At 47.2% G+C, this 23835-nt stretch overlaps 1 protein-coding gene across 1 annotated transcript; it reads left to right on the top strand.

Moving 5' to 3' along the window:
• The first annotated feature begins 1040 nt into the window (after positions 1-1040).
• On the top strand, positions 1041-22972 carry NR2E1 (nuclear receptor subfamily 2 group E member 1). The gene is made up of 9 exons (XM_027551274.1): positions 1041-1816; positions 6568-6713; positions 9928-10015; positions 11747-11982; positions 13236-13382; positions 15446-15542; positions 15930-16079; positions 17260-17365; positions 21445-22972. The coding sequence occupies exons 1-9, from the start codon at positions 1792-1794 to the stop codon at positions 21605-21607; spliced, it is 1158 nt and encodes a 385-aa protein (XP_027407075.1). The 5' UTR covers positions 1041-1791; the 3' UTR covers positions 21608-22972.
• Positions 22973-23835: the final 863 nt, after the last annotated feature.

Below are 23835 nucleotides of genomic sequence, written 5' to 3'. Positions count from 1 at the left end.
CGCTGAGGGCCAGAGAGCAGAAGGTGTGACCCTTGACCTTCGGCCAAGCCCACGCCAGGAGGTGAGGCTGGCAAACTCTTGTTCGACAAGTTCAAGCTGCTGGGAGAGCTTAAATAAGAATTAATCTCTTAGAGCTCGGGGATCACTCTCTAGGCGTGCGCTCTCCCGGCGCAGAACAGGAACCAGGGCACGAGAGAGCACAAGAATCGCGGGAAGGCAGGCAGGAGGAGTGGGGGACTAAGGCGGGGGAGGGAGCTCTCCAGAATCCCCGAACCCTGAGGGGAGGGGCCGGCCAGCGAAGTCCGCTGGGGACTAGCTGAGGGAGGGAAGCAGCTCTACCCTCCCGCCGTGCAAATGCAAAAATAATGGAGGCGAAATAGCTTCGCCCTGCTCGGGATGGGCTTTACTTCTGCAAGCCGGCAGCACCCTCCCGGCGGCTGGTGCCCAAATAGACAACGCGAAGGCCACGGGAACTCGGAGCCTCCAGCAAACCCCATCCCAGGCCCCAAGTCCGCACACAGCGTCCTCGCAGATAACTTTCCGTAGATAGTTGCAAAATGAATAATTACTCACCTCGGACCAGATCCAAGTTTTACCCAACAGAAGGGGCACGGGACCAAGAATGAACCAACTCACATGGCCATATCCGGCGTGCATAATCACACACAAACACACAGCCACCCAGTTCTTCCACGAATCTGTCTGGCCCTCTGGAGAGAAGGAGGAAAGCGTTTTGAGAAAGCTCCGGCTCCCCTCCCCTTCCCCCTTGCCATGAATATAATAATAATAATTCATTTTTTACTACAAGAGCAGCACCATCTTCACCGAAGCACCCGCATAGAGCCACACTTCCATATTCACACTTAACTCCTCAGCTCCGAGAGCGCCTGCATTTTCTTTGGGAGCCGCTTGGAGGTTCATTAATATCATTAGCATTTAACCCCCTCCCTCTTTCCATCCCCTCCCCGCACATGGCTGACGTCAGACCCCGCCAGGAGTTGGGGGAAAAGCTAAGTGGGCCAGGGACGCCCTATTCCCCTCCCCGCGGCTGCCTGTCAGAGCGCTTCTGGAGATATTACAGGGGACCCAGTCCGCAGCGACAGGCACAAAGTCACGGGGTAATGAACTTCGGGGACCCTCTGACGCTGCGTGCTCGGCTCTCCCCTGATAACGGGAGCTGGCCGCCTTTTCCCTCGGAAGACTTCCCAGCAATCTAGTTTTCCCACTCCGCGCTCGGATTTGGGCAGCGCGGAGCCCATCTGCCTGAGACTGCGGTTGTGCGTTTCCCTTCTTTCTGTAAAAGAGCAGCGGTCTGTAGCGATCTGCCCACACTCTGCATATGCCTAATATAGAGGGAGAAATTGAAGACTGAGAGACAGGAACGGTGAAAGAGAGGGGTTTGCCCTTTTTTTGCTCCGTAGAAAGACCATTTTCGTGTCTCCATCTCTGTTCTTCAATAGCCCTCTCTTGCCTGTCCTCCCTTCTCCCTCGGTCTGCCTGTCCGTCTATCCATTTGTCCGTACATGCGCGTGTTCATACCAAGCAACATTCCCAGCGGCTGCGGTTTTGCAAGAGACGGGAAGAAACTTAAGGATGCTTAAATTTCCACTGTGGAACGAATTCTGAGCGCCCAGAGAGCAGCGCAGCGCGCAACCGACACCCACCTGTCCGGCCCCGGAGCCTCCCAGGCTGGAGGGCGGCTGGAGAGCGGCGGCGCCCGGCGGCGAAGCGGGCGTTGCCGGCCGGGACTCGGGCAGCGCCCACCAACCGCTCCGCCCCGGCACCGCCAGCATGAGCAAGCCGGCCGGATCAACAAGTGGGTACCTATCGGGCCGCAGCGGGGCTCCGGCGCGCAGGCTGGGGCGGGCGCGCGGGGTGGCCAGGGAGGTCCAGCCCGGCTCTCCGAGGCTCCGAGCCCGGGAGAGGGATTCCAGAGGTGTGTGCGCTTTGGCCCAGCTCCCTGTATACTATGAGTCAGTGCCTTTCGTGGGGAGGGATGAACAATTTCGTTACCTCTGCATTGCTTGACCCCCCCACCCCCACCCCCCACTTCTCTCTGGTATGGTGGGAAGGTTGCGACCCAGGCAGCCCACCAGTCCCTCTCGAGTTGCCTCCACTTAGCCGCCAGGTGGGAAGTGGGGGTGTAGGGGGAGTCGGCGGGGGCGGGAACTAGGCCGCAGCCCCAGGCGGCAGCACAATAACACGCTCACTCCAAACTCCGAGCTCCAGGGCGCAAAAGCAACTCTGCGCAAAGCGGATTTTGAATGGAATGCTTTGCACCCCGTTTCTAGCTATTTCAAATAATCCTGTAAATTGGGAAGCAGAAACAATTTAAAAGTCACATTTTCCTTAATCCTAAATCCGCGTAGGTCATAACTGGGGAATTTAAAGTATGGCGAACCGCTCTAGCAAGGCGAGGACCAAATCCCTAATCCCAAGGACTTTTCGAGCGGGAGTTCGGCAGAGGCAGGAGAGTGCGGCCTGTTCCCTTCGCGCGCTTCTCTCCTTCCTTAAACTTGCTTAGCTGGAGGCTCTCCCTTGGGATACCAAGTCGCCGCCGATCTCTAATCGCCCCTAGACGCTCAAGTGCAGGGCTGAGTGTATGTACAAGGGTTTTTGCGTCCACCGTGTTTGCGGAACCCGAGAATGCGCAGGGCAGAGCAGGCACTGGGCCGGCGCGGCCGAAATGCTGGATCTCTGTGGGGGCGTTTCAGTTCCCGCCATCCGGTTGCCTGGCGCTGCGGTTTTCAGGGCCCCACGGCTGGAGATGGCCGCTGCCGAAGTCCCCACATCCCGAAGTGCTCTCGCCGCCCTTGGTTTTCGCTTATAGCATTTATGGCGCTTGTGATTTCCTCAAACACTCCCTCCCCTCACTCTCCCTTATTGTCCCGAGTCTTTGAAAGTTGGGAGAGTCCGAGATACTTCTGAGGACTGATAATGAAGTCCTACTTGAGTGGGATGCAATTCTTCCCCGCCCTCCCAAGAAGTGAGTTGTGTTTTCACTTTGTCCGTTTGTTTTGGTTTTGGGCGCTGCCATTTTAAAGATTAAAATGAACGTGAACTAAAAGAAAAAAATGAGAAATGTTTGGAACTAAGGCAGAGAGAGGAGAGAAGGAATCTTAGATGCCGCCGGAATCAGAGCCGACCCTGGTGGAGGACTGACGTTTCCAGTTTGCCTCGGGCCTACCTGACCCTGGCTGTCCGACTCTTCTGAGAAAGGAGGCGAACTCGCATATTTTTTGGGTGGCCCATGTTCTGGCGTATGACTGTCCTTCCCAGGAGGCTCAGGAGGAAAGCTTTCCTGGTGCATTCCGAGCCTCCATTGCAAAAACCGAAGCCGACAGTCCTAGGCAGGCCTCGGTGTGCTTGCTTGCCCTGTGACAGGCCCTTCGGTGTGCTTGCTTGGCCCTGTGACAGGCCCTTGGCTCTTTCCCTGGAAGTAAGGCGCCTTGCCCACTTAGGGTGCAGGGTCGCCGGGGTTGAGGGGCCTTGAAAAGTGAGGCCTCGAAAGTGAGAGAAGGGGCGGGCGCGAACTGGGTTCGCTGGGGACTGCGCCCGCATGGCAGCAGATGGCCTAGGATGCAGGCGGACCCTTCGGACTTTTAGGGGAAAAGGCAGAGGGCCACTGGGGAAACTTTGGAGTTTTCCAGCTTCCCAAGAGCCTAAGCTGGGCCTCCTAAACCTCGAGGCCGACACTGGTCCGGACGTCTCCGCAGAGGTTTCTCAGGGCCGCAGGACAGCAGCCCCCGCCCGCGGCGCCGCGGCATGCAGGCCTTCTCCAGACCGGTGGCGGCAGCCAGACCAAGGCTTGCAGCCCTCGAGCCCCGGGAGCGAGGAGGTCGGCTCGCAGCGGGCGAGGTCAGACCCGAGCCAGGCTGCGAGGTCTGCAACCCCAGCCTCGCTCGGATTCTCACAGCTGGAGAGCAGAGCGATGTCACCCGGGAGCCCCGCCTGGGTGGTAACAAGACCCCGGCCAGTCACCCCTGCAGCCCAGACTAACTTCTTTCAACAGCCTCTGATGGTAATTACAGTAATCGAAGCTGCCATATATCTTTAGGCAATTATGACACACAAAAAGCCCCGAGGGGACCCCCTGGCGAGGGAAGTTAAGAACGGTTTTCCAGCCTCAGGAAACTCCCGCCTGCCTCACGTCGGAGCTCGCTCGACTTGCTAAATGAGAGGAGCTTTGCAACGGGGTTAACCAGCTTGTCTCGTGACCCAAGTCACCTTAACGTGGCTGGGTGGCGGAGTCTGAGGCGCACACTCGCTCTGCCTCGGAATTTTCTCGTCCTCCCTCCTGTGCTCCGCCCCAGACTGGTGGGCCGGCTTCTGCTGTGCCCCGGGAGCCGCGGCCTGGAGGTGTGCGCAGGGACAGGGCCGACCTGGCGCGCCGGCTGGCCCCGGGGGCAGAGGAGCGAGGAGCCCCGCCCCCAGAGGCCGAAGGTGTGGCCCGCACCTCTGGTCCTTCCTCCACCGCATCGGGGTTCTCCAGAGATGCCTGTCCCTGGCCTCCTTTCTGGATGGGAAGCGGGAAAGAGAACCCTCACCGCGGCTCCTCCCTCGCGCTTATCTTGGCATCATCAAAAGTGCCGCCGGGAAGAGGAGGGTAGAGAGGGTGACAAGATGACTGGACCCCCAAATACGGACCCCAGCTTAGCCAGAGGCAGCGTGTTGTGCAGAGGAGTATGGCTGCAAAACATGGAGACCAAGTTTACAGCTTTCCAGAGTGAGGGCGGCTGCTGGGCGGCTGTTGAGTTCCCTTGGGCGCAGTGACAGGCCCGAAGGGGTGAGGGACAAGACCCGAGGTGACCTCCCCTGGCTCTCTCCAACTCCCTCCTCCCCCCAGGACAACCTCTCCTCCCACCCTGTGGGAGAGGGGGCGCCGAGGCGGTGGTCACCGCGCCGCGCGCCTCCCCCGCCGGCCTTTGTCGCCATCCGAATTCCCATGCTACTCTTTTTGACGGGTCACTGGTGGCTCTATAGGCAGGTGCTATGGCGGGGTTGTAATTGCCCGGGCCGAGCCTGGTGGTTACCAAACCCCCCTCCCCAACCCTGCCGCCCGCGTTCTCCCCGCCCCCACCCCCTGCAGCTCCTCCAAGGCCGCGCTCGGAGGTGCTCGCCCACTGGACGCCTTGGAATCCACTAGCAAGTTTCCACCCTGAGGCCTCGTGTCTTCCCCGCACTGCGCCCACGCTTCCTTTACTCCCCTGGCCCAGTTGTCCTCGCCCTGGCCTCCCATCACCCCAGTGGTCCCCAACCCAAGTGCTCCCGGTACCAGCTGCCAGCTTCACCCAGACCAAGCCGGAGGCCGCCCGGGCCCAGACTAGAGGCCTTCAAAGCGGTAGCAAAGGAAAAATTAAATGTAAAGAAGTTAATTATTAAGTAGTATTGTTGACTATCACCATCATCATTATCAGAGTATTAATTAAGTTAACCTTTTATTTACTCCTTTTGTTTGTGGGAGGAAGGATTTCTAAGTCTCTATGAACCGCTTCAGTCTTGCTGGACCCTTGAGCCCTATGGAAATGTAGTCCCTTTCCTTCTGAGTTTTTGAATTTTACCCTCTCCAGAACAGTCCTCGGGGCTCCGCGGTCATCCTAGACTTGAGGGGATTCCAAGAAGATTTCCCTTGAGTCAAGCGACTGTCAAGGCCATTGGGGCTGGAGGGCAGTCAAGAGAAACCAGTCAGATGGCTTTTAAAAATCAGCCTCAGACAGCGGTGAAAAAGCGGGAGTAAGGGACCCCATGCAGGATCTAGTGTGAGGAGATAGGACTTCAAGTAGGAAGACCCTGGGGAGTGGAGGGGGTGCTGTCCCACCCTAACTTGCCAGGAAATCAACATACTTACAACACTCTCCCCCTACTTGCCTAGCTCGGTACTAGTTACTTTGAGGAGAAAAAAAAATTTTTTTTTTTCCTGAAAGAAATTGTCAATAGCGATCCATCAAGCATTATTTTAAATAGGTAAAGTGAAAGTTGGGCAATTACCACTACCCTTATTATCATTAATAATCCTAGTATTAGCATTACAATAATAATCCTAATAATAACCACCGCCCGGCAGCTCAGCGAAACCTCGATTGCCTTCCAGCTGCCATCCCTGGTTCCAGCCGTGTTTGTTTTTCTTCTTTTCCCTTTTACATTTCAAGTTTGTCTCCTCGCGCGCTCACTAACAACTTTCTCTGTTAAATGCAAGAGCAAGGGAGGGAGGCGGCCAAACTTTTCGCGGAGCAGAAAGGCAGCAGCGGGCCGCGCTGCCGCCCCGGCCTGCTGTAATCTTTTATTCCAAAATGGGTCTCGGCGATTAGAGGAGACCCAAATACATGTAGCGGTGCATGAATAATGCTCATTGTAGGAAACTGACACTTGCTCAAGGAAAAAAAGTTTGGCTATAAAATCACTTCATTATTTGCTTTTACCGCAGCTTCGGTGCTAATCCCTTCGGAGGTCAGATTGCTTAGCATCTCTCTCTCCCTCTCCCCTTTCCTCCTTCTTCTCCGCCCTCCTCTCTCTCTCACCCCTTCCACACACACCCCCACCCCTTCCTTGTCTTTCCTGCGATTTCAGGCCGTATTTTAGATATTCCTTGTAAAGTGTGTGGCGACCGAAGCTCGGGGAAACACTACGGGGTCTACGCCTGCGACGGCTGCTCGGGGTTTTTCAAACGAAGTATCCGAAGGAATAGGACGTATGTCTGCAAATCTGGAAACCAGGTACCTTAGCAGGGCTGAGCTGCCCGGCTCCCCTCTGCCACCTCCCCTTCCTTTGTTTGTGCCAAGGCCTCCTCTGAGTTTCCAAACTGCTAGGGAGAGACCAGGCCCTGACCACTCCTGCCCTCTCCCCTCCTTCCTGCCTCAGCTCTCAGTGGTGCTTCTGCTTGGGAAAGGTGGGAAGAGGTAAGGGAAGAGAGCTGAGTTTGAAGGAGGAAGCTGAAATCCCAGGGCCTCTTTATGTCCTCTGTCAATCCCCTACCCCGCCCTTTTTTTCTAAATCCTCTGACACATTCCTACACTGGATAAGGCCCATACTCTGACTATAAAGCCAGCCCAGGGGATCTAAGGAAATTTAGAATCTAAACCACAAGTGCAGGCAGGTGAAAGGGCTGTTTTATGTTGCCTACCACCCCACCGCCATTTTTAGCAGCACTCAAGCTCAATGCTGTGACCTGGGTCTCAGGGCAGAAGTGAATCGCACAGGGCATCTCAGTCAAGGTTGAGATGCAAAGTGAGTATTGGCCAGTTGGGACAGACAGGATGTGCTGAATGAAGAACTGTGCCCTTTCAGTCTCAAAGAAGCAGGGCTGCTTGGCAGTGGGCAGTGGGCCTTCAGCACCCTTGTAAAGTTAGTTGAGCCTTGTCAGAAAAGGACAGAGTGAGCAAGAAGAGAAGGTGCCCAAGGAAGGAGTAACTGGCGGCCTTTCCATGGTTCCCATATCTTCTCCTTCTCTGCTTAGAAGGGGTGCCTGGTTGATTCTGTTTTGGTCTTGAGCAGGAACTGTCTCAAAGAGACATAGGAGTAGCGGCATGGGCTAAGTGTGAGCTAAAACTCCCAGAAAGAGTGAGCAGACCCCTCCCCCTGACTCAGTTTCCAGCTCAGAAGATCAGCCTTTTGGTCCCACACTTTCTTGGCCTTCTCCTTGGCCAGGCATACAGATCCTAAGTATAGAATGACCATCTCCACTCCCAAGAAGATCCTGGAGAGTGCAGTGGTCAGAAGTCATCCTTTGGTTACCAAAATGGTAAAAACATTTTCACTAATTAGTATATGTATTAATGTCTATGATATACTTACACATATATTGCTTGCTGCTAGTGAATTGTTTATCTTTTTCTGAAAGCTAAGTCTGCTCATGCCAAGTTCTGATAGATTTGGATTATCAACAGAAACAAGAACAAGAAGATACTGCATTTGGATAAGTTATTTTGAACTCTCCAGCCCTATTACCTGTTTAATTAAGTCCATAATTCTGTATCAGTTTCTCATGTCACCATTTGAACATCATGTTATATATACCCAGGACTGTATACCAGTAGCTCCACAGGAATATGGGATTACTGTGGGTCATCAGATTTGAGCAGGCCTCTACTTTATCTTTTATGCAATGCACAGAATTGGGGAATCAAAATCTCAGATGTTATGCTTGATATTTTCAAAGGGGTTGGCTGTCAACTCAAACATATTGATGTCAGTCCAAGTGCTTGTAAAGGAGTGATAATAGACTCATCAGGCATGGTGGTCCTCTTCTTGCACAGAAAATAAATGGCCCAAACTGAGGTATGCATCTTTCTCTCAGGCTCCAGATATTTATATACAGTTGATCTGATTTGAAGGCACTCGTAAGAACTAACGTAAGCTTCTATTTTGCATTAGTATGTTTATCAGAATACTAGAAGGATAACATTTGAGGATAGACATATGATTGCATTTAATTACACTGAGCTATTTAAACTTCTTTACATTGAGCTACTAGCCAGCAAAGATGCCCAGAAGAATTCAGTTAGGAAAAAAAATTATTTCCGTTTTCTCTTTTATTCTAAGATTAGGTAAAGAGCATTCCAATTCATCATTAACAGTAATGAGAATGTTTAGAAATTGTTATGAACTTCTGCTCTACCTTTATTTTGAATAAATCAACATATTTCAAATCAGAGGGGTATGATCTCATAAAACTGTGGTTTGAGTGTGTAATTTTTTCCTAAGGGGTATTTCAGAAAAATATGCTTACTCCAAATTCAGAGTATATGAATTTTAAGGTTATGGAACAAAATAAAAATACATTTATTTTATTATCTTTCTTCCCACTGTAAATGTAACAGTAGCATGTAATAAAAACAGAGGAGAGCACCAAAACTTCTTATGTATTTACTGTGTAGATATGACTCTTTATGTATCTATATATATGTTCCCTCAGTAATAACACCTAACATTGAATAAATTTCATTAGAAATTTTCTCTGTACTTTCCTCTTTTAATGGCCAATATTTTCCCAGAAAATTTCACTGGATAAAACATTTATTTTCTCATGCGTCTCAGATAAATATTTCTAAGGCAGCAGTTACCTCTATTTTTTCAGATATCATGCTAATATTCTCAGTCCATATTATCATTTTTTCAGACAGTCCATCACAGTATCTTCCAGGCCATATTTACATTGTGGACATTTCTAGAATTTGTCCAGGCCTTGGGCTCTTCCCTTCCCACCCTCACATCTGTAAGCCTTGCACTCCTAACCACTCTGGCTTCTGCCTCACCTTCCAGGATTGGCTGTGTTTCTATGAATCTGGGATGAGGGTAGTCTATAAAACAACTCTCAACCTGCTGGTTATAAGGATGGCTTCGAACACGTAGACAAGAGAGGAAACAGGAGAGTGGAGAATAATGAAATATTTATCTGACAGATAAATGGGCTCACCCAGAGAGTGACAGAAAGAGGTAGACTCAAGAGCTGAAAGCGGAAAGAATAGTTCGCGGGAGAGGGATGTGGCAGGGATCCGGGCAGGCAAGCCGGCTCGGTACACAGCTCTGAAGCCTCACTCCACCCGGGCAGGTCGCTGTCTTCGGTCCTGAAAAGTCTCGTCCCTGCTCCACCACCACTGCGCCTGGCGGAAGTTCCCCCTCGTGAGCTCCTCCCCGCACAGCGGGGTCTGGCAGTCCAGTCGCTCTGACTCTTCACCTGCTTGGAGCAGGACTTTCCTTCATAGGGTCAGGGACTGGTTTTGTTGAAGTAGCTCTGAGAATCCTAGCCCTTTCTCCCCCTGGCCCTGCGGGTGCCCAAGGCCCTCGCGATTTGCGGACCCAGGCTTGCCGCTTCGCGGTCTTTGGCCGGGTCCGTACTCGGCTTCCACGCGTTTTCCTCCGCCCAGCGCCGGCTTCTAGTCCCCACTCTAAAGGCCCTTGGGGCCGCTGACTACCTGCGCTTTGTTTCAGGGAGGCTGCCCGGTGGACAAGACTCACAGAAACCAGTGCAGGGCGTGTCGGCTGAAGAAGTGTTTGGAAGTCAACATGAACAAAGATGGTAATCTACTTATTCTTAGTTCATCTTATGTTGGTTGAGTAGTAAGTAAATTATGTATACAGAAAATAATGGCACTCCTATGCATGTAAATCATCTCCTGAGCGTTTCTTTCCAGACTCTGGGAATTGGCCTTAGTCATCTTTAGTCATCTCCCGGCTTGAGTCCCAGCCCCACCCCACTGAACTCCCCAGGGTAAGGCCAATGCCTTCATGGGGCCCTTGCACCTCACAACCATCCCCACGAAGCTAGCGTTCCTGAGGCCCCCACTCTGCTGGGGACACACTTGTGACGTTTCTGATCTCCCATCCAGATTTCTCTTCTCACGTCTCCTGGCAGCCCTTTTGTGGCCAGTTTTAAGCCTGTTAGCCTCCCACAGGGTCTTGCTGTCTGGATGTCTCTGGAAGAGAATATCCTATGGACTAGGAGACTGGTTGAAGGAGGACGGGCAGAGACATGAACAGGCAGAATGTCTAGCCCTTGTTTGTAGACTCACCAAGATCACAAAATCAGGACGGATGTTGTGGTGATCTGGGCTTCTCTCAGTTCTAAAGAAAGGGGCTGTAGTGAAAAGGTAACACTAGTGGGTGTCCCAGGCTAGACTTCAGCTCCCAGAAGTCTCAGCAAGAACTAGGTAGTCAGGGTGCTTCTTGGGCTTAGAGTGCAATCCAAGGGCGTGGCCGGCGGTGGCCTGGCCAGGGCGCCCCAGGCCGGGAAGGGAGCGGGAAGGAGGCGGGACTCATGGCCAGGAGGGAGGAACGGGGCCTCAGGACTGGGTGCGGAGTGGGCTTTGCCGTGAAGGAGGCCTGGGTGGGGTGGCATCCCCCTGAGGTACATACAGCTCCCACTGGGGAAGTTACGTCCTCCGCGGCCCAGGAAGCAGGAGGGAGCGTCCAACCTGTTGAACTTGTGTATTGACAAGTTGTCAAGCTCGTGGAGCGGAAGATTGCCCCGAATTAATTTGTTTGTTTAAACTGTTGGTGGTAATTGTCACATCTCCCTTGCCTTCCTCCAGCACATTCTGAGAGGGCTTTCCCTCATCCCATCCCCCGGCGGGCCCGGGCTCGGGTTCTTATCTCCCGGGCCCTCCAAGACCAAGTGGTATTTCCAAGTAGGGAGGGGGATGGAGGTGGGCGGAGTGGTCGTCGGACTGATTGAGGAAAGTCTGTGCAGAGACGCTGTGTGTGTGTGTGTGTGCGCGCGCGCAGACGCGCGCCCAGTGGCTCAATCCTGTCTTATGGCTCTTTGCGACGCCATGGATTGACTGTAGTCCTGCCAGGCTCCTCTATCCATGGGATCTCCCAGGCAAGAATACTGGAGTGGGTTCCCGACCCAGGGATCTAACGCTAGTCTCCTGCAATGCTTCCTCTACACTCTATTGAGGTCGAGACCTAGCCACTCCTGCCCAGAGGATCGCTGGTCTCCCTGCAACCTGCCTGGGCGCGGAGGAGCCCTGAACAGATAGAACACACGTAGTCTTGCCTGAGGCTCGGCCATTAGTGTGACACTTTGGGCCGGGATGCTTTTCTCGGCTTCAGCTTCCTTATGCAAACAGTGTACGGGTTAGACGGTCTCAGAGCGCCCTCCACCCTCACGTTCCTTCTCCCTGCTTCTCTTCACCTCCCGGGTGCCCTTGCCTGCCTAGACGCCCTGGTTGGCCGGAGAGCGCGGCAGCGTCTGTGTGATGACCACGTCTCTGATCTCGGGCGCGCGCCGGTCTTTGTGTCTCTGCAGCCGTGCAGCACGAGCGGGGCCCTCGGACGTCCACCATCCGCAAGCAGGTGGCCCTCTACTTCCGTGGACACAAGGAAGAGAACGGAGCAGCCGCGCACTTCCCCTCCGCCGCACTGCCCGCGCCGGCGTTCTTCACCGCGGTCACGCAGCTGGATCCCCACGGCCTGGAGCTAGCCGCCGTGTCAGCCACCCCGGAGCGCCAGACACTTGTGAGCCTGGCTCAGCCCACGCCCAAGGTCAGTGGCCTTGCTGGGCCCGAGGCCGTTCTGAGTGGAGGGCGGAGAGGGGCACGCCCATTCTTTCTCAGCTGGGATAGCTCAAGCAACACTTAGGGCGAGAGACCTGAAGGGGTCCTCAATGCTTGGCCGAGCTCTGCGGGGAGCACTCGACCTCCCGCTCTCCCCTGTTGAGCTGGGGTGCTCAAGCTTCAGTGTGTAGTAAAGTCACTCTCTGAGCTGACTACAACTGGGGACTTCTAGGGCCATTCCCCCTTAGAGCAAATTTGAGGTGGATCCCAGGAACCTCCACCTTTAGAAAACACCTCTAGTGTCAAAGCCTGTCTGAACTAAAAGAGCAGCCTAAAGTGTTCCTGAAGGACAGAAGAGCTGAGTTGTTTTTAGAAGAAAGAAGTTGCCTGCAGCTGGCAGAAGAGCACCTTGAATTGCAACTGCAGGGATCTAATCTCTTGGACAAGGTCCTTAATGCAAGAGAGAAATGTGGAGCTCACCCTGTTAGGACAGTATGAAGAACCTGGCTTCATTTCCCACTCCACTTCTGAGTCACATGAATTTATACAAGGACTGAGCCTCTCCTAGCAGGGCCACAGCCAGAACCACCTCAAAAGGTACCCCTAGGGACTACCTTCCAGACTTCCAGCTGTTACCTACACAGATTCCCCACTCCAGGCCAAGAGGCCTCCAGATCTCCCCCAGACAAAGGCCAGCTGCAGCCCCACACTGCAGGGAAGCCAAACACCTGGGCGCATGCACAATATTTAATATTGCTTTCTTACCCTTGATGTGTATAATAAGCTTGGGAAAGTAGTGTTATGAATATGTTGTCAGTTATGAATGGGAATGCTCTGTGAATGATTAAGATGTCTAATTGAAATATTTCCATAATATACTAATCCTTTCTAAAAATACTCATATGCATATTTGTGTTTGGGATGCCTATTAATTTATACTTTTTTCCACATCTATTTTTATTTACTCAAATGCAAGAAGCTCTTCTCTAAACTGGGAGACAGGCCTGGCACTAGGCTCAGCCTGAGGAAAATTTGCTGCAGAGGATAGAAAAGCCACATGCCCCTCTTGATGGAAAAGGCCGCCAAAGAGTGGAATGAGCCTCTCCCAATAATTATTATTTCCCAGATTCTATAGGTGTTCCTGTCTCCTTCCTTGGTCTAATTAGAAAACTTCAACAGTGGCTCTTCTTGCAGAGCTGTTGTTCCCTTACTCCCTGATTTTTCTCTTTCTTCCCTACCCAGTATCCCCATGAAGTGAATGGGACCCCAATGTATCTCTATGAAGTGGCCACAGAATCAGTGTGTGAATCAGCTGCCAGGCTTCTATTTATGAGCATCAAGTGGGCTAAGAGTGTGCCAGCTTTCTCCACGCTATCTTTGCAAGACCAGGTAGGACCAAAAGGGCACTGAGCTCTTGGGGGAAGAGGGTTGGGAAAGAAGCAACAGTTGTTAGGCTTATGAAACTAAATGCTACTTGGATAAATCAGAGCCAGGCATCCATTCTTAACAGCAGTGAGAAGGTGATTTTTCTTAGCTTCTTGCTATGGCTTCAAAATATCTAGCTATGGAATCCTTACTAAGAAGTGTAATTGTGTTATTTCAGGAAAGTTGGATATGATCTGTAAGAAACAAATATACAAGATCATTTTCTTTTTTAGTTTAATTGGAACATCAAATTTAATCACAAATTTTAAAAATCATAAATCTTAATGATTTTTTAAATTGTTAATAAAGCAGTGTTTTCTTAAGAACACTGGAACTGAGAGAAATAGAAGGTGATGAGAGTATTCCCTGGTTAGATTTTGAGAACTAATCTCATTTTATATTTGCAGCTTTTATTTTTCATTATGATGCTCATATTTTTGGCCACTGATGTATCAGCATGAAGGATTAAAGGGTGTGTTGCACAGCTCCCTTGATTCTTTAAATGCTTTTAGAGATTTTGTGAACAAATAGGTCTGGTGCATAATCCTGTGATTGTAAATGACAGTAAGAGGGAGAAAAAAATTATGTGCTGTTAAAATTGTGTCATACCAAAACTCAGAAGTTTTATTGTTAGAAATATCATAAATGGCCTCTGCCATAATTTTCTATCCTTAAGGGAAAGAAAGAAAATGAAGTATTCACAAAAATTGGCTGTTACCAGTACATTCATGGAAATTAATGACAAATTTCCCAAAAGGCTAATAAGTAGTTCCAAAAGCAAAGGATTTGTTTCTTTAATTCATTTTATACCTAATTAAAGCATAATAGTGCCCCTTAATATGAAGTATGTTTCCTACAGAGAGACCTGGCAATGTGCTCAAAACATTTAATCTTCTAGCATGGGATATGCTTTCTTTTGTGGCCTGGACTTTCAGACATGGTTAGAATTAGACATTGTTTACCTTGCATTTTGAAAGTATTATTTTCTGTACTTAATGCAATAAAGCTGAAAATAAAGCATTTTGAAAATTAAACCCTTCGGTCTAATTGTGATTTTGGTTACAAGCCTTCACAATTCAGCTCTTAGCATTCAGAAGGAAATCCTCTCACATAAATCATCCAGGATTACTGGTTTTGGAGAGATTTTTCAAAAACAGATTTTTCAAGATGGTTAGTTTTTATCTTTGACCAGATTTACTTGTAGACTCTGACCATTTGCTCTGTGTGTGTGTGTCTGTCTGTCTGTAAGTTGGCTATTTTTCCTCAAAACAAGTATTTGTAGACTCCTTAATCCAAACAAAATTTACTTACTATCTGCCACTTAGCCCTTCAGTGGAAACCCTTCAACAAGCAAACTGCAGTGAAGTGGAATCCAGTATATTAATTTGGAAAAGGAGCCAGATTTTCATTTTAAATATTCAGTAGCACATTTCAATAGAATGAAAATGACAAGCACCTTGATGCTGTCCACTTATGAGTCTCAGAAAAATCAGGCAGTGAGATGAGGTAAACTCAGCAAAACCCAATTAACATAATTACACCCTGATTTCCCTGCATGCCTCTTGGGAATTAGTGATCGCTCTCCCAGCCCAGCCCCCTCAACCCTCCAGGGAGATGGGGGCCCACATCAGCATGCTTAGTCTGGAATCCTCAACCCTGATAATATCAACATTTTCTATGCGAGGAATCTGCCTGCTGACCTGTTGTTGGCATTTCATAGGGCCTGGGTCACCCATGAAGTTTCTAGGTAGTCAGGAACAAATGGATGCAAGGACAAGAAGGGTAAACCCTTTTCCAAGGGAAGCAAAATTGGGGAAATTGGAGTGACTGACTCTCGAGTGCATGTGCAAGTATAGACACCTTTTAAAAAGGAAAATATGAGAAAATAAGGGAAAGCTAAAATATTCAGAGGAAAAACTACCAGGCATTTAAAACACTTTTTAAAATGATAGAAATTTACATATTGAAATTGTTTATAAATTTATAAATTACACACTATATTATATTATACATCTATTGTATGACAGCTGATGCTTTTGGAAGATGCTTGGAGAGAACTGTTTGTTCTAGGAATAGCACAATGGGCCATTCCGGTTGATGCTAACACTCTACTGGCTGTATCTGGTAAGAATTGCACAATTTAATGACTTTGTTGTAGAAATTACCATAAAAATACATTACTGAAAAAAGAACAACATGTAAAGAATAACAAATTCCTGCTGAACAATAGAGTATACCTGTCATTTATAAATCTATATTTAAATGCAAATAATGTTGTTTTGTTGTATTCATGACTGCTTGCATTGTTATTTAAATGCAAATTACTGTGTTTGTTATTATCCAAGAGAAGATTTTATATTAACTTTCATACAATATAGCCAGTTTACATAGAATCAGATATCTTAGAGTGACAATTGAATAGATATTGATATGCAGGATTTTGTCAAAAATCAATATTAAATCATGAAAATGCCTTCATGTTAGAGCATTTATTGCATATTTTTATTCTAGGCATGAATGGTGACAACACAGATTCCCAGAAGCTGAACAAGATCATATCTGAAATACAGGCTTTACAAGAGGTGGTGGCGCGGTTTAGACAACTCCGGTTAGATGCTACCGAATTTGCCTGTCTAAAATGCATCGTCACTTTCAAAGCTGGTAAGCAGACACAAACTGCTGTCTCTTCTTCCAGTTTTGCCATCTCACTAACTCAATTCAGTTCAGTTGCTCAGTTGTGTCCGAACCCTTGTGACCCCATGGACTGCAGTACACCAGGTCTCCCTGTCTATCACCAACTCCCAGAGCTCACTCAAACTCATGTCCATTGAGTCAGTGATGCCATCCAACCATCTCATCCCCTGTCGTCCCCTTCTCCTCCCACCTTCAATCTTTCCCAGCATCAGGGTCTTTTCAAATGAGTCAGTTCTTCACATCAGGTGGCCAAAGTATTAGAGTTTCAGCTTTAGCATCAGTCCTTCCAATGAATATTCAGGACTGATTTCTTTGGAAATCAGTCTAGCTGGATCTTCTTGCAGTCCATGAGATTCTCAAGAGTCTTCTCTATACAGTTCAAAAGCATCAATTCTTTGGCGCTCAGCTTTCTTCATAGTCCAACTCTCACAGCCATACATGACTACTGGAAAAACCATAGCTTTGACTAGATGGACCTTTGTTGGCAAAGTAATGTCTCTGCTTTTTAATATGCTGTCTAGGTTGATCATAACTTTTCTTCCAAGTTGTAAACATCTTTTAATTTCATGGCTGCAGTCACCATCTCCAGTGATTTTGGAGCCCCCCAAAATAAAGTCTCTCACTGTTTCCACTGCTTCCCCATCTATTTGCCATGAAGTGATGGGGCCAAATGCCATGATCTTAGTTTTCTGAATGTTGAGTTTTTTTGTTTTTTTTTTTTTCGCGCCACCCCACCTCCCCCCGCCCGCCCGCCCACCAGCCACTGCACCGGGCCAGGCCTGAATGTTGAGTTTTAAGCCAGCTTTTTCACTCTCCTCTTTCACTTTCATCATGAAGCTCTTTAGTTCTTCTTCACTTTCTGCCATAAGGGTGGTGTCATCTGCATATCTGAGGTTATTGATATTTCTCCTGGCAATCTTGATTCCAGCTTGTGTTTCATCCAGTCCAGTGCTTCTCATGATGTACTGACTCTCATCCGTCTCCAAGTCCAAAAGAGAGGTGATGGCTTTCAAGAGAGCTGATACTCTTAGTCTGACTCCATTGGACCTGCATGTTTTTCTGCTTGTTGACTATCCACTTCCAGAGAGTGTTTTCCCCATCTGCATTCCTGTGCTGCTTCTCACAATTTCATGGTCTTCATTTCTAGTTCCTACACACAGTGGTTCTGAACTGAGAAGTTTCCGGAATGCTGCCGCCATCGCCGCTCTTCAAGACGAGGCTCAGCTAACTCTCAACAGCTACATCCATACCAGGTGACCCTTGTTTGCCTTGAACATGTACTTAAGAAAATTGTTTCCATTGTGAATGCGTGAGCAGGCAGTAGAAAGCCAGTTCAAACACTGCGACTAATTATCCTGTTGCCAAGCTAGTTAATTTAATTAGAATCTACGCCCTCATCTATATCTAAGGGTAGGGGAGAGAAGCAAATCAAATTAGGTTATCAAAGTGAAAGCACTGCCAGACACCTTACTCTTGTCCCAGATGAACAAGTTGATCCATCAATATAGCTGAACACATCTAAGGGAATGCGTATCACCCATCGGCTGTCTGTAGAAACTCTCAGTCACTGGGGTTCCGGCAGTGCTCCTCCTGGCCCACCAAACAAGCAAATCCACCACAAGGTCTGTAGACCTTCTGTTTCCATTTTCATATGAAAAAAGCAAGGCTTTTAAAAGAGCAATGGAACCTTGCTAGTTTACTAAGTTAGGACTGCAGTAGATCTGAGGTTAGAATACAGTTGCTATTCTTTTTTATTCTCTAGATTGATCTTGAAGGGAAGCCCATGGGAACCTGCCTCTATCATCTCAGCATCACCCACAGACACTCTGCTGGGAGTAACTATATCAAATGGGTAGAGGGCACTAATACTTTCGTTACTAAAGGGAGTCAGAGAAACCCTGAGTCACCTGTATTCATTTGGGATGATACCACTTCTGGAAAGATCACCTTATTTCTTTATAAATCCCCTTTTGAATACTAATAAGTAAAACTGTTCCCTGTCCCAGAGTCGTTGAAGGTCACATTCAGAACTCCTATTCCTGAAAGCTTTAGGGTTCATAGCAGATCTTTAGTAGCTGACAGCAACCAGTATCTATTGAGCGCTTACCATGTACCTTACAACCCAGCATGTTGTGATTTTCCCTGAAAGTAGAGGGAGTATATAAACAAATAAATTTGTAAAATGTGAGTTTAAAAACAACAACAACTGTTCCCTGTCCATGGAATATCACTGAAACTGTGATGTGTGATAGTGCATGTATATGTTTTTCCAAACTAAAGTCCCATGGCTTTTAAATTTAAAATCCACATTAAATTTTAGAATGTATATAGTAAGCACCTAAGACTTGTTCAGAATTATAAAATGGAGCAGTACATAATTTGGGCACTTTTTTCCCCATTAAAAACTAACTTGTAAAAAAAAAGAACTAACTTGTATAACCTAACTGACCTCTGACTTAGAGTCTTAAGGCATAAAGAACATCACCCCGGAAGAATATGACACTAGGTATTGATTCAGCCCTTGCTGAGCCCTTGCTTTTTGTAGGGTGGCTCATGAACACTGTGGGACACGAGAAAGGACTATCCATTATCATTGCAGGAAGTAAGCAGAAGTGTTCATCAGACCAGGGAAGAGAAAAAGCAAAGTGGGGAGTGAGAGATGAATTCTAGTTGGATGGAGTAGGAAAAAAATCTGGAAAGTCTGGTGGGTGGAGAAGACAGGTGAGCTGGTCCTTGGATTCCAGCAGGGGAGAAGGTGACCAACAGGAGCCAGAGAAAGGGCTGGTAGAGGTGCCAGGGGAGGTGCCAGAGAGGGAGTAAGGAGAGTCTGAGAGAACCTGACATTTCGAGAGCTGCTTTTAGGATGACTTGAGAGAGTTAAGGGCTTTCCAGGTGGTACTAGTGGTAAAAAACCTGCCTGCCAATTCAGGAGATATAACAGAAGTAGGTTCTATCCCTACGTCGGGAAGACCCCCTCGTGGAGGGCATGGCAATCTGCTCCAGTATACTTGCCTAGAGAATCCCATTACAGAGGAGCCTGGGGGGGCTATAGTCAGTCTATAGAGTTGCACAGAGTCAGACATGACTGAAGTGATTTAGCACGCACAAGAGCATTAAACCACAAATTAACAGAAGTCTATTTTGGAAAAATGATGAGTATACTACTTCTCCCTTACCCTCAAAACAAAGAAATTATTAAGGGAAGGAACACATCTACTTTGACATGAGCTTTGTATTTCATGATATCAGCTAGAGCTATAATTTAATATTAATGTCTAGAGTCATAAATGTGACAAAACTAACTATACCTTACTTCTTAGCTCCTTCAAGTCAGTGAACATTCTCCTCTAGCACTTTTCTGTCTAGAAGAATCTGAAATCTAAATGAAAAGTTAACGTTGCAAACTGAGCTAATTGTGCATTAATTGTTAAACCTGAAAACTGACCTAATTGTTACAGCCCTGTAAGTGATTTCTCTAATAATCTAGGACATAAGGAGAGGGCTAGAAATTGGCATTTCACACAAACTATACATAACTGTGTGTAATAACCATATATAATAATGAACAATTTAGTTATATATAATAAACTATATAGCTGACAATCAAATACATGGATCTGTGACAGACACAGAACAGTTACACTTGAAACAAGAAAACTTCCAGTTATGTATGCTGATGGATGGAGTCAGGGGCCTAGATATTCTACAAAATAATTTTGAGCAGTCAGAGAGCCTCTTTCTTTCTCTCTCTGTCTCTGTCTCACACACACATACACATGGTTGTTGTTTCTGGGTAGTACAGTACTCCACATATAATAAACACTTAATTTGTGTTGACTGACTAACCAGCCCCTTCCTAATTAGAAGATAAAAGAAGTGGGTGAGTAGGTGAGTGGATAATCTACTCACAGAAAATCAAGAGTTAATTGTCTATGAAGTCTCCAAAAGCTATCCTTTCTGTCATTATTTCCCAGTGTTTTCTCACTGGGGGAAACGTCAGCACATGGAGTGGTTGCTGCAGACAAGATGGGGGCTTGTCTAGGCCATCACTGCTTCCCACCCGCTGCAGGGGGCTTCTCTCCTCTGCCTGCCTGGGAAAGGAAACAGAGTTGTTGAAGAGAGTAAGTGGCCAAGGTGAAAGGGAAACATGGGTCTTCCTCTACTTTCCAGGAAACATAGGAGATGCTTTCAGCAAGGAGAGCAAATGCGATTTATGTGTTGTTGTTGTTGTTGTTGTTTTTCTCCTGTGGGGAGGCTCCACCATGTCCATTCCAGATCATTAAATGTAGTCTGGCCGGGCAGTGAAAGAGCCAAACGAGATCCTCAGAGGCCCAGAATGAATTGTCAGCCTAGAATCAGGTTGAAGAGAGGGACTCTCTTGTGCTCAAAACTTAGAGACAAGCATGAAAGTTGTTCCCCTGGTCTCTGTTTGCACAGTGGGGTTATTGGGCATTTAAACTCAATTTTCGGTTACCTAACTCCTGTGTAGGATATGATATCTGTCAGTTTCTAGCACTTGTGGCCAGCCATGAGTTGAACCTGGCTGAGTCAGTCTTTTGGGTGGTTTGTGTCAGTGCATGGAGCCCTCCTGAATTGATAACCTGATTCCAAGCTATAGACTGAAGAAGCATCTGAGCTGCAGTGAGGAGGTGGCTTACAGGCATCTAAAAGCAGCAGAAGATTGAACTTGTACATCTGAGTACAGATATATGTTGGACATCAAGAGAGGAAATTGTTCAGCAATTTCTCACATCTTTAATTATATGCCAATTTCATTGACATGAAAGTTGGGTGGCACTGCCATGCAACAGAGCTTAGTCTTTAATTTGCAGTGTAATAAAGATGGAATTATTCCTGAGAGTGACTAAGTATAGTGCCTGAATAATAATTTGGATAATTGCTCGGAAAAAGAATCCATTTCATTTGAGGGAAATAGCCTGGTGAAGGAGTCTTGAGAATCAGAAAATGTGGATGTTATCACTAGTTTTTACATCAGTACTAGTGGTTGGTGTCTATACTAGCAACCTTAAGTTTATTATTTGGTCTAAATTGAGTACCGTATTTCTTAAAAAAATTTTTTTTCCCAAATAAAATGCAACCCCTGTGCTAATGATGAGACTGTCACCATGTGCTTTTGGCAGCGTCATTATGTTCTCTGTGCCTGTTATTCCACCTGCCGAATAGGGACAGTACTGCCTGGATAGGACCCTGTAGTATGTTATTAAAGAGGCTCAGTCAGGAAGTTATGCTGAAGATGATGTGTGTTCAAGGACAGATATTAAGCCTGTTCGTGATGGATCTTACCTTGCTTTCATGGCTTCTCCTATTCCAGATACCCCACTCAACCTTGTCGCTTTGGAAAACTCCTGTTACTTTTGCCAGCTTTACGTTCTATTAGCCCATCAACCATAGAGGAAGTGTTTTTCAAAAAAACCATCGGCAATGTGCCAATTACAAGACTGCTTTCAGATATGTACAAATCCAGTGATATCTAAGCTCTCCAAGTCCCCACTTTTCAGGATGGGACAGTATCTGATGAACTTCTACCCATGGAGAACAAACCTCAACTAACAAACCCTTCAGGAAGAATAAATCTGGGAATATGTAGCCTTCAGAAAAGAAATGTCAACTGACACGAAACGATTTCAGTAGCTCTGACCTGCTGCCTCACCCAGGGTAGGGCGGCCTGGAAGGAAAAGGGTATAGAAGGACCGCCTGAGCAGAGAGGACTCACTGCTGCCATGCCCTGGGAAGGGGCCGAATTTGGGGTTGCCACAGGCCGTGCCATTCTGCCTCTTACCTGGAAGATCAGGCTGAACTACCAATAGCTGAAACATAAGTAGAACTTTCTTTTCCCTTTTAGCATATAAAGTTGGGTAACCAAATATAGCTCTGTGTATAACATCATACAGCAGCCTTCAGAACTATTTTATGTTGAAGAATTTATTTTAAAAATAATGCTTAGGTTTTAAATCAAAAGTGTTATCAAAAGTTTCCCTTCTATTGTACTGCATCATAAAGTGGCCTTCAGAACTGAATTAATATGTGAAGGGTAGCTTATGCTGTGAGATTTGCTTTTTCTCTATCTTTTTCCTTTCTCTTTCTTGCTTCCTCCTCCTCCCCCTTCCCTTCTCTCTCCCGTTCCTTCTCCCCTTCCCCCACTCTCCTCCTCCTCCTTCTTCTCAGTACCATAGGCCAGGCAACCTTGTCAAAGGAATTGGTGGACGAAAATGAGATTCTCACCACGACTTCAGGTTGGATAACATCTCAAAACTAGAAGAGCTTTACTAAAAGAACCCAAGTCGAGGGAGGATGAATAAAAACAGCAAAACCAAATAAAGTGGAGATGAGTGATGGAGTGAGGCAGACCGCTGTCCCATTAACATAGTGCTGAAACCAAAGGCAGTGGGGGTCCAAACTCATGTTTCAGTGAGTCACACCAGATAGTAAATGAACAGAGACATGAGACCAGAAGGAATTTCAAGGAGATGGATGCTAAAAGTCTTCTTGATCCATTGCTAACAGCCTGAGACTCTTCAATGCCTTTCAGAAAACTGGTTTCTAGTAAAGCTTTGAATGCCTGCACATGCACACACACACACACTTCGTCCTACACTGTAAGCTGCTCCTTTGGTATGAATCTCTACTTATGGAAGTGTAGAAACAAACATTTAAAAATAGCTGCTGTACTTTTCACATTTTGATTTATTAGGTACTAGCACTGAGGGAAAATATTCAGCACTTGGACTATTATAGGATGAGTAAAACTTTCCTTGTACAAAGTGGAATTAACTGATTTGTGAAGTTAAAAGGTTGTACTCATTGTATTTACAAAGAATAAAAAATATATTGAATTTAAATGAACTCTGCCTGGTTTCTTACTCTCCATCCCTGGCTGGTCCTCATTCACTAGAGACAAGGTAGCAGTGGCAGCTGGTGTAAAAACTGAAGCTCAGAGCACTGCAGCCTGAAGAACTGAACCACAAAGGCAATTTCCTTGTTACAGTGAATCCCATTTGTAAAACGATGAATAAAGAAATAAAACATAAGATTCCATTCTCTGCCGCTTTCAAATGTAATTGCATCTGTTAGAAAAATTGCTGTGTGAGGAAGAAAGAGGCCGATTAACAGAGTCTTCATTCACTTGCTCCTCTGTTTCTAACTCTCTTGCCAACATTTCAGTCCTGACCAGGAACTTAAGAATTTATTTAATGATAAAAAAGATAAAGTGTGAAGAACCATATTGGTGAGTAAGACGTGCAAGGAGCAGTAGAAAGTGAATTGAGATGTTCTCAGCAAATCTCAGGGCACTGGTCCCACAGCCAGAAGCCAGTGATGGAAATCTGAGGTGCTGAAGACCATGGGCACTGTGGGCTCCTCCTGGGCAGCATCTCCAGCAAAAGTCTGGAGCAGAGATACTTGCATCTCTTGATTAAACTGACCTGGTAGATAGCATGTGTGGAAGTTCAGTCAGCCATCAATTCCTAGTCCACTGATTCCACTGAGAAAGAGAAGTTCCTCTTAAAGGAAAGCAAGATACTAAAAAATGTGTACAAGAATGTTCTTTTCTTTTTTTTTAATTTTTTTTTTAAGAATGTTCTTTTCAACATTGTAGAGAATAGACACATTGCAGTAAATACAGATGGTGTTACAATAGTTAAAGTGAATGGACTAGAGCTGATGTATAACATGGGTAAATCTGGAATATGATGTTGGGAGTGGT

This window comes from Bos indicus x Bos taurus, chromosome 9, assembly GCF_003369695.1.
Source record: "Bos indicus x Bos taurus breed Angus x Brahman F1 hybrid chromosome 9, Bos_hybrid_MaternalHap_v2.0, whole genome shotgun sequence".
Taxonomy (NCBI): Eukaryota; Metazoa; Chordata; class Mammalia; order Artiodactyla; family Bovidae; genus Bos; species Bos indicus x Bos taurus.
The sequence above is the reverse complement of the archived record's forward strand: the minus strand, read 5'-3'. Positions and strand labels throughout refer to the sequence as shown.